General features: G+C 36.8%; 1 protein-coding gene across 3 annotated transcripts in view; it reads right to left on the minus strand.

Moving 5' to 3' along the window:
- Nucleotides 1-8,812: 8,812 nt before the first annotated feature.
- DNAJC10 (DnaJ heat shock protein family (Hsp40) member C10) overlaps nt 8,813-14,732 on the minus strand; it is a 52,357-nt gene continuing 46,437 nt past the window's right edge. For all 3 annotated transcript variants that reach the window (XM_047870783.1, XM_047870784.1, XM_047870785.1), the window contains 3 exons: nt 13,375-13,494; nt 11,441-11,545; nt 8,813-10,114 (listed from right to left, as the gene is read on the minus strand). In XM_047870783.1, the coding sequence (XP_047726739.1) occupies nt 10,103-10,114; nt 11,441-11,545; nt 13,375-13,494 (237 nt within the window). In that variant the 3' untranslated portion in view covers nt 8,813-10,102. The remainder of the gene's footprint in view (nt 10,115-11,440; nt 11,546-13,374; nt 13,495-14,732) is intronic.

The raw sequence follows: 14,732 nt of genomic DNA on the forward strand, positions 1-14,732 counted from the left end.
TTCTGATCCCGGGTCCAGGGTTTTTCTCTTGTCCAAATACATTCCTACACTTCCACAGCCTCTGTTTCTTTTCTTTTTGTCTCTCCTAATTTGTCTAATTTCTGCCCTCCATGCCTATGCTGCCTATTTTATCTCTCCCAGTTCACAGTCATGCACCTATGGCCTGCCAGGTTGTCCCCGTGGGCTCTTGGAGATGTCTCTGTCACTCTGCAGCACAGACTCTTGGAATTCCAAGTCCTCTGGCCTCAACACTGCTGTGTTTGAGAGACAAGGGAACTTCAGGTCCCCCTACTTCTCTGCCATGTTGACCATTCTCTCAAGACTTATTTTTTTCTTAATCTAACTAAAGTCTTGTCAAATTTGTTTATCTTAAAAAAAAATTTTTTTTTACATTTATTTATTTTTGAGAGACACAGAGACACAGAGAGACAGAGTGTGAGCAAGGGAGGGGCAGAGAGAGGGAGACAGAATCCGAAGGAGGCTCCAGGCTCCGAGCTGTCAGCACAGAGCCTGATGCAGGGCTCAAATTCATGAACTGTGAGATCATGACCTGAGCTGAGGTCGGATACTTAGCTGACTGAGCCACCCAGGTGCCCAGAATTTGTTTACCTTTTTGAAAAAACAGGTCTTAGTTTCATTGATGCTTTCTTTTGTTTTTCTGGTCTCTATTTCATTTATGTCTGCTTTGATCTTTGTGATTTCCTTCCTTCTGCTAGCCTTAGTTTGTTCTTTTTTTTTTTTTTTTGTTCCTGAAGGTGTAAAGTTAGGTCATTTATTTCGGTTCTAATTTTTTAATATATGTGTTTATTGCTATAAACTCTTTTTTCAGAACTGCTTTCACTTCATCTTACAAAATTTGATATGTTGTATTTCCATTTTCATTTTTTTCAAGATAAATATTTATTTCTCTTTGATTTCATCTTTGACCCATTGGTTGTGTAAAAGTGCACTGTTTAATTTCCACATATTTGTAGATTTTCTCGCTTTGCTCTTGTTGATTTCCAATTTCATACCACTCCTGGTCAGAAAAGAAAGTTGGCATTATTCCAGTCTTCTTACATTTGCTAGGATTTGTTTTGTGTCCTATCATATTATCTATCCTGAAGAATGTTGTATGTGTACTTGAGAAGAATTTGTATTCTGATGCTATTGGATGGAATGTTCTCACGCATTATTCCATTCCAATGTTTCCTTGTTGACTTTTCTATCTGGAAAAGGTCTATCCATTGCTGATAGTGGGGTATTGAAGTCCTCTACTATTAATGTATTGTTGTCTATTTGTCCTTTAAGATCTGTTAGTATTTCAGTGCTCAGGTGTTGGGAGCAAATATATTTATAATTGTTGTATCTATTTGATATATTGATCCCTTTATCATTACATAATGACCGTTGTCTCATTACCATTTTTGGCTTGAAGTCTATTTTGTCCAGTAAAATTATGGCTAACCCAGTTTGTTTATTTGTTTTATTTCTGCTTGCTTAGAATGTCACCTTCCAGCCCATCACTTTGAATCTACGTGTGTTTTTAGAGTTGAAATAAGTCTTCTGTAGACAGTCTATACTTGGGTCTTACTTTTTTACCCATCTATCCACTGTGTGCCTTTTTTACTGGTGAGTTCAGTCTAATCATACCTACGGTGGTTGTTGATAGTAAGGATTTGCTACTGCCTTTTGCCTCTTGGCTATTTTGTTTCTCCGTTGTTCGTTTTCCCTTTTTCTTTATTTCTTTTTTGATGTTTATTTATTTTTGAGAGAGAGAGCATGAGTGTGTGTGCACAAGTGGAAGAGGGGCAGAGAGAGAGGGAGACAGAAGATCTGAAGTGGGCTCTGCACCGACAGCAGAGAGCCTGATGTGGTGCTCGAACATACCAACGGTGAGATCATGACCTGAGATGAAGTCAGACACTTAACCATCTGAGCCACCCAGGCACCCCAAGCCTCCTCCAAGGTCCAAAGTCACCCACATAAGATGCATAGATGGATGGATCTCCTAGATATCCTGGAATGCTTTGTATAGGTGCTTTTGTTCAGTTATGGATGTCAGATTAGTTGTAAATCATAGGAGAGAGAAAAACAAGGAAAGACTCACATTGCCATGATGCTAATGTCACCAAGTTTGTTTTTTAATTTCACATAGAATGAGACGATAGGGTATTTTCCTTTTTTTACCATTTTTTTGAACTTAAGTTTTAGTTAACATGCAGTGCAGTATTGGTTTCACAAGTAGAATTCAGTGATTCATGACTTATATACAACACCCAGAGCTCGTAGTAAATGCCCTCCTTAATAGATATTTGTCTTTTTATGTCTAACGTATTTTACTTAGCATAATGTCCTCAAGGTCTATCCCATCAAATAGGATGACAAGATTTCCCCTTTTATTGTGGTTGAATAATATTCCATTTTGTGTATATATATATGTCTGTGTGTGTATACACACATATATATACGTATATATATGTCTACATATATGTATATATACGTATATATGTAGACATATATATATGTATATATATGTGTGTATACACACACATATATAATGTAGTATATACATATATATGTATATACTACATATATATAAAATGTAGTATACACACACACACACACACACACTACATTTTCTTTACCCATTCATCCATCAGTGAACACTTCGTTTGTTTCCATGTCTTGTGCTATTATAAATAATGCTGCAAAGGAGGTACAAATATATTTTCTAGTTAGTATTTTTGTTTCCTTCAGATAAATACCCAGAAGTGGAATTATTGGTTCTTGTGGTAGTTTTTAATTTATATTCATTTTTACTGCTTTTGTGTATCCTACCTTCATACTGTGATTTTTGGTCTTTTCTTTCCACTCAAAGAGTCCCCTTTTATATTTCTTGCAGGGCTGGTTTAGTGGTCATGAACTTCTTTAATTTTTGTTTGTCTGGAAATTCTTTGTCTCTCCTTCTATTCTTAAATGATAGCTTTGCTGGATAATCTTGGCTGCACGTTTTTCCCATTCCACACTTTGAATATATCATGACGCTCCTTTCTGGCTTGGAAAATTTCTGCTGAAACAGCTGTTCATAACTTTATGGGGTTTCCTTTGTATGCAGCTGTCTTGTCTTGCTGACTTTATTTTTTTCTTTATAACCATATTTTGCCATTATATGTCTTATGGATATAAGTCATATGTCTATATGGATCTGCTTCTGCTGATTTTGTTGGGGGTTCTCTGTGCTTGTTGGTCTGGATATCTGTTTCCTTCCCCAGATTAGGGAAGTTTTGAGCTATTATTTCTTTAAATTGTCCCCTTTTCTCTTCCTTCTTCTTTGGGACTCCTACAACATGAATGCTATTACATTTGATGGAGTCACTGAGTTCCTTAAGTCTATTCTTCTTTTGCATAATTCTTGTTTTTTTCTCTTTGGTTCAGCCTGATTACTTTCCATTACTTTGTCTTCTAGCTTATTGATTCATTCTGCTTCTTTAACACTTTCCACAAAGTATGATTCTCATTTTGTCTATAGAGCCCTTTATCTCTGCTATGTTATTTGTGTCTCTGTGTTAATGGTCTCACTGATAGTCTCCACTCTTTTCTCAAGTATGGGTAGTATCCTTATAATAATCATTGTTTTACACTCCCCATCAGGCACGTTACTTGCATCTGATTCACTTAGATCTTCAGTCATAGCCTTGTCCTTTTTTTTCATGTGGAAAAATTCCTCTGTCTTCACATTTTGTGTTTCTGTGCCTGTTTCCCTGTGTAATGAAAGTCAGCTATGTCTCCTCTTCTTGAGGGTAATGGCCTAATGAAGGAGAGGTCCTGTAGTGCCCTGTATTGTAGTATCCCTTGTTCCCCAGGACCTGCTGCTCCTGGGAATGTCTGCAGTGTGTGTTGTCTGTGCTCTGCTGTTGTGTCCTGACTGCTTTATCCTCCAGGCCAGCCATCTGCAGAGGCTCTGCCTGTCTGTTGTAGGTTGTGTTTGGTCCCTGGCCCAAATGTGGTGTATTTTAACTAGGTGTGCTCTGGTCTATTTGTGAAATAGGAAATGTCACCACTGCCACTGAAACCAAGGCCTTGGCAAATTTGTGTTGGGAGTGTGGCATTGGCAGGGGTTTGGGCCAGCCTTCTTGGGGGAGATCCCCACCATGCTGGGACTCAGACAAGTATGACTGGGAAGGGTGGTTCCACTAGGGTGCAGGAGACAGGGCTTGGTATAAGCAAGTTAGGGAACAAGTTCCCTGGGTACTGCACTGGTTCCCACAGGTAGCCCTGTGCTTATGCTGAGTGGTGAGTGAAGGAAATGGCTCTGCCAGCTCCTTTATTCCTGGAGAGGTCTCTCTGTGAAGGCTGCCTCTTTGCCACATGGTCAAAGATAAACTAACCTCCCTATTACGTGCCCCGTGTTCTCATTAGATCGCTGTTTCCACACTGTATGTCCATAGGCTGTTTGTCCTTCCTTTCCTCCGGGAAGTAGTCCCAATGTCCTCCAAGCTTTCCCAGAACCAAACACACTAACCTTTAACACTCCAGGCTTTAAGTCCCATTGGTTGTAAGAACTCATGAAATTCAGGCCTTCTCACATTCCAAGCCAATTGCTACAGGGATTAGTTTTCCCTGTGTGTCTCTTGCCCTTCCCTGGGACTCTGGCTCCCTCCTTACTGCAACAGCCACAATCCATTTCTCTCCCAAGCTGAATCTCCACACTTCCTACCTTCTTTTATGTGGCCTCTTTTCTACCTTTAGTTGTGGAGCATTATCAGTCTTCAGATTGATTTCTGGGGTGCTTAACGACATATGATAGCTACGTCATTGTGTTCACGGGACATGGTGAGCTGAGGGGACTGCTACTCTGTTGTCATCTTCCCCTCTCAGATTCTTTTTTCTTAATGTAGGTTTTTGACCACTATAAACTTACACTGGAACTGCTTTTGTTGCATCCCCTAAGATTTGGTAGGTTGTATTTTCATTTGTCTCCAGGTATTTTGTTTGACCAATTGATAGTTCAGTAGCATGTTTAGTCTTCACACATACAGCATTTTTCTCGTTTTTTTCCCCTTGTATTTTACACCATCAGAAAAGATACTTGATAGGATTGAAAACTTCTTAAATTTATTAATATTTGTTTTATAGCCTAACATATGATCTATACTGGAAAATGTTCCCTGTTCATTTGCGAATGTCTATTCATCTGGTCTGTTTTCTTTTTGATTTTCTGTCTAGATGACCTACTGATGAAAATGGGGAGATATACCCTATTATTGCTATTTCTACCTTTAAGTCTTAACATTTGCTTTATATATTTACTTGCTCCTAATTTAGGTGCGTAATTGTTGGGTTGATCCCTTTATCATTATATAATGAGCTTGTCACTTATTACAATCTTTCTCTTAAAGTATATTTTGTCTAATAAGCATAGCTAGATCAGCTTTTGGTTTCCACTGGTAACTTCTTCCTTCTCTTCACTTCTGAGCTAATGTGTGTCCTTAGAGCTGTAGTGTTTCTAGTAGGCAAGCAGATCATTGGGTCTTTTTTTAATCCATCCAGCTATTCTATGTATTTTGAATGGAGAATTCATTTATATTTAATTATTGATGGGGAAGGCCTTATTATCATTCTTATTTGTTCTCTGGCTGTTTTATAGTTCCCTTGTTCTTGCTCTCTTGCTGTCTTGTGAGTGTAGAGATTCATTTCATTCTATTCTCGTTACCTTTTGTGCATCTATTACAGGTTCTGCTGTGTGATCACCATGAGTCTTACATAGAACATCTTTATATATATCAGTCTGATGCTAACAATTAAATTTTACCCTCCTACAAAAACTACCCTTTTACTCCTTTATTTGATGTCCAAATTTAAGTCTTTTTAGTATGAACAATTATAGTTTTACGACCTTTGTCTTTCAAACTTTATACTAGATTTATAAATGATGGAACCACCAGCATCACATTAGAGTACAGTGATTTTAAGTATATACTTTGGCCAGTGAGATTTATATTTTCACGTTTTGTATTGACTAATGCCTTTTCATTTCAGTTTGAGTCCCATTAATATTCCTTGTAAGGCTTGTCTAATGGTGATGACTTCCTTCAGCTTTTGCTTATCTGGAAGACTCTCACTTTTAATTCTGAAGGACAGTTTTCTGGGTGTTCTTGGTTGGCAGTCTTAAAGTTTCCTCCTTGTTGTGATATTGCACCAGGGGATGGGGTTAATGATGAGATTGTGCCATAGCTTCTCTTGCCCACTTCAGTGTGTGTGTGTGGGTTCTCATTTACCTGATGTGTAAGAGTCACTTGGCTGGTGTCTGGATTTCTTTCAGAGGGAATAGTTTTGTACATATCTGTATGTTCAGTGTGTCCATGGGAGAAGGTGAATTGAGGAGCCTATCTCACTACCTTCTGTTGGAACCAATACATATATTTTAGTATTTTACCTCCTCACATAAAATGTTTGGAATAGCAGTTATTTAATGAAGAGTTCTCTATCAGTAATTAACATGGAAAAATTTTTCATAGACATTAGCACAGATCTTTTTGAATAGGTCTTTTGATCTTTTTTGAAGAGGACAGCAGGTACTAAAGAATGATCAAGTGATCAGACAATGCAATGAACTGATCAAGATACCATATCAGCTAGTCTGGCATCAGCCTCTAGCTGTACTTTGGGTTAATCACCTTTCACAAAATGGATCCAACTCCTTCCTAACAAGGGGACTGGGTGACAGGATATGAATCTAAGTGCAAATCTACTGTTAAATATAAAAGAGACTCAAGTTGTGAATTACTAACATTTTTAGATACGATAATACAGTTCTATTTAGCGTGGTGGTTGACTTGTCATTACTCTTACTGAAAATAAGGTATTCACCAGAGGAATCTGGGTGTATTTAAAAGTTTCAGTATATGGGGTGCCTGGGTGGCTCAGTTGGTTAAGCGTCCAACTCCGGCTCAGGTCATGATCTCGCGGTCCGTGAGTTCGAGCCCCGCGTCAGACTCTGTGCTGGCAGCTCAGAGCCTGGAGCCTGTTTCAGGTTCTGTGTCTCCCTCTCTCTCTGTCCCTCCCCTGTTCATGCTCTGTCTCTGTCTCAAAAATAAATAAACGTTAAAATAAAAAAAAAAAGTTTCAGTATATGTGGAAGTAGCATATTACTACAAAGATCATTTCCTTTTCATCTTCAGAATCACTTATAGGAATCACTATAGAAAATTTAAAATGCACTTTGTTAATTTAAACTTTGTCCTATTTAACAGTTAGGATGGACCAAATAGGTCTAATTTAAGACATTTACCTGAGTTTGGTAAACCTGTGGACTAATTATACAAAAATTCTCTTAAAATGGCTTAAAAATATTACCTCATTAAAGACTTACATAAATGTAAATGTGTCCCATGGGAAACAACACAGCAATTCTGATAACTGTACCTAAGAAAATGCCTGCTTTGAATACTGTTAGAAAATGCAAAAATTTAAGGAAAACTTTTACCATATAAAAATAATCTCATTTTTTTATCTTAATCATATACTTTAAGTAAAAACGATATAAAAGACCTTAAATAAAATTTGGGTAATTGGAATAAGTAAGCACATTAATGTAAAAAACACAAACTCCAAATTTCCTATAGTCACATATTTAAATGTATCTAATATCCAAATACAGATGCCTGATAGAATACTCCCTGGTGTGCCAGATATGGTGCTGTGATACCCAAGGCCAGCTGCACACAAAAATGGTGTTTCTGAGAGAAAGGGCATGTTTTATCAGGCACTCTTCAGAGTGCTCTACTTACATGGCTGTTAAAACCTTTAATTCTGCCAGCTGTTTTCGACACTGAGATGACTGTAGAAAATAGCCTCCTGATGGATACTGTAGGATATATATATATATATATATATATATATATATATATACACTACTTAACATGACTACCAGCAGCCCTGGCTTTAGAGCCAATTCCACAGGCACATACTTAGACCAAGTTACAGGATACATATTGTTTACTAATTTTTTTTTTTTTTTACTGCCTAAAATGTTTCTTAGTAGGTCTGGAATTATATGTATGGGTAGTAGTTTAGGTACCTTTAAACCTGTTTATGGGTTCACTGTCAGAACTGTGAATTACAGACACGTGGGAGACAGGGACCATCCCTTGGACTCCTTCTACATATGCTTCACTGTCCAGCACAGTGGTATTCAAATAATTGGTACATTAATTCAATAAGTATTTACCAAGACTTCTTTAGGTCTTCGATTTTGACATTCTTATAGAAGCAAGCCAATTTTGAAAGATTTCTAGGCAGTGAAAATTTAATAAATGAAAGACACTTGCCATTACTGATCATAATTCAGAAAGGTTGAATTAAGGTTAGAAGTGGTGGGTGTTCTGAAACTGCCCATGTATATGATGTGGAATCCAAGGTTAGGACTCCAAGGATACAACTGAAGCAAAGTAGGAGAGAATATGAGGGATTGGGTTAGATTTGAAAATAAAATCTGGGGGCGCCTGGGTGGCTCAGTCGGTTAAGCCTCCGACTTCAGCTCAGGTCATGATCTCACGGTCCGTGAGTTCGAGCCCCGCGTCGGGCTCTGGGCTGATGGCTCAGAGCCTGGAGCCTGCTTCCGATTCTGTGTCTCCCTCTCTCTCTGCCCCTCCCCCGTTCATGCTCTGTCTCTGTCTCAAAAATAAATAAACGTTAAAAAAAAAAATTAAAAAAAAAAATCTGTTTTTGTAGAAATTACAGTGATAAAATTAGGAAATTGGGGAAGGAGATAAAGTAACATTAAAAAAAATAAAACGCTTCCAATATAATAAAGTAGAATCCTAGTAAGTTTTTGAGAAAACTGTTGTTGTTTAATTCACTGACCTCTTTTGATCAGAATTTTTACCATTCCATAAACTCTCAACTGTAACTAAATTACTGCACTTTGCTGACAATGTTTTGTGAAAATGCGAGCAAAAACTTCTTGGATTCTTTTAGTCTGAACAACCGAGAAATTAAAAGATCCCATCCTTAGATTTATATAATTGATTTTCTTAAAAAAATAAGTTCAGTTATGACAATATTTATCTGGAAACAGCAGCCTCCAGCAGCAAACTAACAATTGGAATAACCACAATGTCATTATGAGTCATAGTGAAACAAGCCTGCACACTTTTTGTATCTGAGTAACAAATCAGACAACAGTGAAAAACCTCAACTATGGGGAAGGCAAATAGAGGATCTACATCAAAACAAAGTCCAAAAGGCAAAACCATAAATATTAGAACAATGCTTCAAAAGTCAACTGCTATCACAGGGAAAACATTTATGAAAGCAATTCAGAAAATAAATGAACATAGATCTTTAAAATATAGAACTCTAAATACTGATATATTTGGGATACTCTACAGTGCCCAGTTAATAGCTATAAATATTGTTTTCCTCAGGTATTTCTAGATGCTGTAGAAATCTATTGGATTTATTGTTAAAATTTTTTTCTCAATTGTGAAAAATTAAAATCAGTTCTTCAACCTTTAGAAAGGAAAGAAAAAAGAAAATCTCTTCACTATAATACAGCATGAAAATAGGGTATCTGCTTGCCACATCGTGTGTTTTTTTTTTTAAAGACACTATGGTCAGAATCCATTTCACACAATCTTTAAAACAGGTAACTAAATGCCAAGTTTTTCTTTTCAGGACAGCCACAAAACTTGAGGGAATAGATCCCAGACATATATGTACATGACAGAGCAGGCTGCTGTTTGAGCCAGCCAGTTTTAGTATCATTTCCAGGGGTCAGCAATCTATGGCCCACGGACTGAATGTGGCTTGGCCTGTTTGTGCATGGCCCTGAGCTAAGAACAATTTTTAACTTTTTAAAGGGTTGTAAACAAAGCAAACAAAGGAATATGTGACAACTGTACATGGTCTACAAAACTTAAAATATTTACGATCTGGCCTTTTACAGAAAAAGCTTGCAGACCTTTCATCTATACCAATGTTGTACAGAATTCAGACAGTGCAATTACAATTCCAATGTTCATTTATTCCGACCCAGAATGCAGCAACGTCCTAAAGAGGTCTTCTTGATGTCATTTGTTAGAATTCCTTTTCTCTTTTTTCTTCATCTTCATCATCATTAAAGTTCATCCTACAATAATGTAAAAGTGATTGAAAGAAAAAAGTATGAATTTACATTAAAATGTTGGTTAGTTTATAGTACTTTATCTTTTAAAAATAATTATTTAATGGATCACCATATGAAATATACCTTGCCTAAATGTAACAATGGAAAGGAAAAGGGATATCTCTTAGTTCTTACCTGCTCATGCAGATACTATCAATTACAGTTTTACAGTCATATTTTGGTACCTTTCTAAACTGAATTTCAATTCTGATATTCTGGCTATGACTAATAACATTTTCTGTTTCAAATGCTTTTTTTTTTGTTTTTTAAATTTTTTTAATGTTTATTTATTTCTGAGACAGAGAGAGACAGAGCATGAGTCGGGGAGGGGCAGAGAGAGAGGGTGACACAGAATCCGAAGCAGGCTCCAGGTTCTGAGCTGTCAGTACAGAGCCTGATGCGGGGCTCGAACTCACAGACTGGGAGATCATGACCTGAGCCAAAGCTGGACGCTCAACCGACTGAGCCACCCAGGTGCCCCTCAAATGTTTAACTTAAGATAAAAGTCACACTTTAAAACCTCTTGAGGAAGCGAAAATAAATCAAAACACCAGAAAAACATTTTTGTTCCCTAAACCCAAGGAAATAATTGTAACCATCTCTTTCCTATCTTTTAGATTTGGATAAAATGTAACCTTTGATACAGGATGTAAGGCTTTTTATACTGGAGTGTGCAGTTCTAATATGGTTCTATAAAGCCAGACATTTCTAGCCCTCTCCAGAATATGCGCTGGTTCTTTTGTTCTTCTTTCACCTTATAGGGAAACAATCCAAGAAACTTCTATGTGATTTTATTAAGTTCCACTCAGAAAGCATTCCAGCATTCACGGACTCTTTGGTCTGTTTGTATGTCCTAGAATGACAATGACTTAAAAAAGAAAAAATGAACACTTCTTCCAAAGAATAGCAGAGGTTGCACTGTTTGATAAAATTCTAGGAGGGGCTGAAATGAGTATGGGTTCTGATACATCCTGACTATACCAAAAGAAAATCTGCTATGCAAAGTATGTTACGAGGCTCCAGTGTATTTATTCCTAACAAGTCAATACTTGATTTACATTTTAACAAAATCTAAATAATTTATGGCCATAGTTCACTATGTTTTAAATGGTTGTACTTGTGCAAATTTCTACACTTTTCAATATACAGAGGTTACATTCTGATTGTCCTATTTTTGAATTAAGAAACTTTAACTTTACTATTTTTTGAAGCTTCCATTGTACCTGTTTATTGATAAATATAAGGTACAGTATAAAGCTGGCTGAAGTCAGCTCTAGATTTAGTCCTTACCTTATCTCTCTTTCCATGATTTTGAAGATTTTTCAATTTTTCATATATTAAGGTAGCAATCTCTTTTGCATCTCTGGTATCTATTTGCTCTCCCCAAATGTTTCTCTAAAATAAAAAACATTCTTCTTATAATCTTTTAGGTGTCTAATCAAAACATGACATTTGCATCTAAGAAACTTGATTATTCCTTAAAGTTCTAAATGTTTAAAACTCAAATTTCTTCAAGGAAATAATGCTACAAAGCAGTTAACTCATAATTTACTTAAATATGATACTGTTATGAACACATTTAAAGTATTTCCTTGGAAAAAATGCATTGCCAGCTCTAACTAATCTAATCTAATTCAAAACAACTAAAATATAAAGAAAAGCCATCCCCCAGAGGACTCAAATCATTCTAATCTTATACATATGTCATTGGCACAGTTAAAATCCTGACCAACTACAACACTAGAAAGTAATGTGTATCTCCTGGTTTTCATCTGCCCACAGTAGGAAGGTGGCTGAAAAGCAGTGAAGGGGGCAGGTCAATATATCAAGCTTTACTTTGGATCTGGAGTCATTTGCTTCCTGCTTCCTAGTGGGAACTCCACACTATCTGTTAAGATCTTGCTTTTGTGTGTACCTGCCCACTTGGTTTGTACTGCTGTTAACTGCAATCATTATTCTGCTTTGGTTTTCAAATCTGGTCTGGTCTTCTGGATGCCACCTGTCTCAGTTTGTACAGGGATATTTTGGTGTCTAATGTCTTCGGGGCTCCTCTAGACACATGGTAACATCATCTTTTCAAAGAGCTCCTTCTATGGCCAGATTAATTCTGTGACTGCTCATTATATTGATACTTTGCTTACATCATTCTACCTGAGACCCCTACTTATGCTACCCATTTCTCAGCTATTCTGAGAATTAGAAAGCAGAGCTAGTGATTCCAAAGGGATGAAGTGAATTCAGATCCTGATATAAGCTCCTTTACTCTCACTGAGATGTTTACCGTAGGCTGTTCTTAAGACAGAATTAGCCTCTTGGACCAATCAAAGTCCTTCATTGAAACATCTAGTTGACAATTCTAGACTTCTAAAATCCATCTAATTTCTTTAACTCTATTTTAAAATATAATTTCCAATAAATAACCTGACATGTTAAGCTGATACTCCTCAAAAAATATATTTATTTGAAATGTTTTACCATAAAACATGAATACATGGCAAATCCTTATTTATTTAATTACAATTCTATTGTCAAAAATATCATTCTTTTACTCAGGAAGATAGCAAAAGTCATGAGTATTTTCAGTTAGCAATTACAGTGGTTGAAAGATATATGCATTTATATAAATGATAGTAGAGGTTATCGCCTGAGTTTTAAGATCCATTGGTAAATGTCTAATTTTCTTTTTGGGGGAAAAAAAAAAGCATATTGTCAGTGGCCCAAAGAAGGGAGTTGTGACCAAGCCATGGACCCTAACTTTTATTTTGCAGTCTAAACCACTAATAAATATTCCTCAAGACAAATGTTCAGGTACTAGTCTACTTCAAAAGTATGATAGTATTCTTTTAATTTTTTCCTTTCCTGGAAAAAAAAATAATAAAGGTAATATGTTAATTGTATAAAAGTAGAAAATATAGAACTTCACAGAATATAATTATGTTGACTTCCCCACTCAGAAAAAACTACTCTAGTATCCTGCTATGTGTCTTTAGTAGTTTCTGTAATTCACTAGTATAAAAATTTTAAGGAGTGGATCATATCAACTTTGAGACAGAAAAACCTTTGAAAATCACTTGATGTATATGTGAAAAGACGCTTCAGTAATATGCAATAAAATAAAACATGACAAAGGGAGGAGAAGCTAATGAAAACCTTCACACTAGTAACAAATCTTTTCAACTGGGTCTGCTAAAAGAAAGGCACATACGGGAACACCAAATACATACCTTTGCTTTTTCGTAGGGATAAAATTTAACAGTTGGATAGGCTCTGATACCAGCTTTCTGGCATGTTTGAGCATAAGCCTGACAGTCTACTTTTCCAGCTTTCACTTTTCCTTTAATCATCTGAAAAGAGAGAAGTGGGGTTTGCCATTCACTGTGGTATAAACTATTTTGGCAACCACAAGGCAACATGATACTAAAATTTTCACATCTTTGTAATAATAAAGACTTATTTCAAAAACTTAAGTTTTAATCCTTTCCATACTAATAAGATTGCTTCCAAATTTTTTAGTGGCTCTTATCAAGAAAAACTCCTTCCTGGTCCCCATACCTTGTTCATCACACCACAAACTCCCGATTCTGTCCTCAAACGCCTTCTCCCATTCTCTGGTCTCACCTGCTGAGGTAACACTCTTCATTTTGCAGAAGGCTGTCGACACCTACATTCTCCAGTTCCTCTCTGTCAGGTGTCTTACATGCTCCTTGGGGTATGTGCATGTGGTCAAAACAGGATTCTTTTCTTAATTGTACTGGTTCCTCTAGCTACTTCCTTGCTTCTCTTTTTTTTTTGAGGTTAGTCTTTCATTGCTTTTCCTCCCTTATCATCTCATTTATCAACAAATTTTAGTCTAGCTTCTGTTTTCAGTGCTCCCTCCACTGAAACTGCTCTAAGTTCTGCAGTGACTACTTGCCAAATTGAATGGACACTTTTCGGTCTTAATGGGTACCTGACATTGCTAAACATGCCTTTCTTTTTTCTTTCTTGGCATTTATCACTATTCTCTCTTGTCTTTCTTACTCCTCAGGCTGTACTATCTCATTTCTAGCATGGGGACCTCTTTCTACACATGCCTCTCAAATTATAGTATTTAATCACAGTTGCATCTATGGTGAACACTTTTTTCACTGTGAGCAATCTCCCAAGGGAGATTTTATATATAAATGTGCCGAGATGTGCTGCTCAGCCCAACCTCCCCTGATTTCACACTCACCTATGTACTGGCCTGGTTCAACTAAATAAGCATCCTGCACAGATGATTTCTAACACGGATCCTTTCCCTTTACCTACTCTTCCTTCTGTCCTACTATTCCCTCATTCAAGCCAGAAACTAGGGCCATCTTAGACTTCTTTCTCTGTTACACTTACCACAATTAATTGGACATTAAATCCTATTCTTTTATCTCTTTTATATTTGTCCCATTCTATCACCATTACCTTCATCCCAGTTCAGATAACATCTCTCACTTCAGGACAATTAAAATACCTTTGCTGCCTCTAGTTTTGTGGCCAATGCCGGCTTACTCAAGAGGGGTTAGGGCAGCAGCAAAGCTGCATGCAGAAACACACTTATACTGAAGGT

The sequence above is a fragment of the Prionailurus viverrinus genome, chromosome C1 (genome assembly GCF_022837055.1).
Source record: "Prionailurus viverrinus isolate Anna chromosome C1, UM_Priviv_1.0, whole genome shotgun sequence".
In the NCBI taxonomy this organism is placed as follows: Eukaryota; Metazoa; Chordata; class Mammalia; order Carnivora; family Felidae; genus Prionailurus; species Prionailurus viverrinus.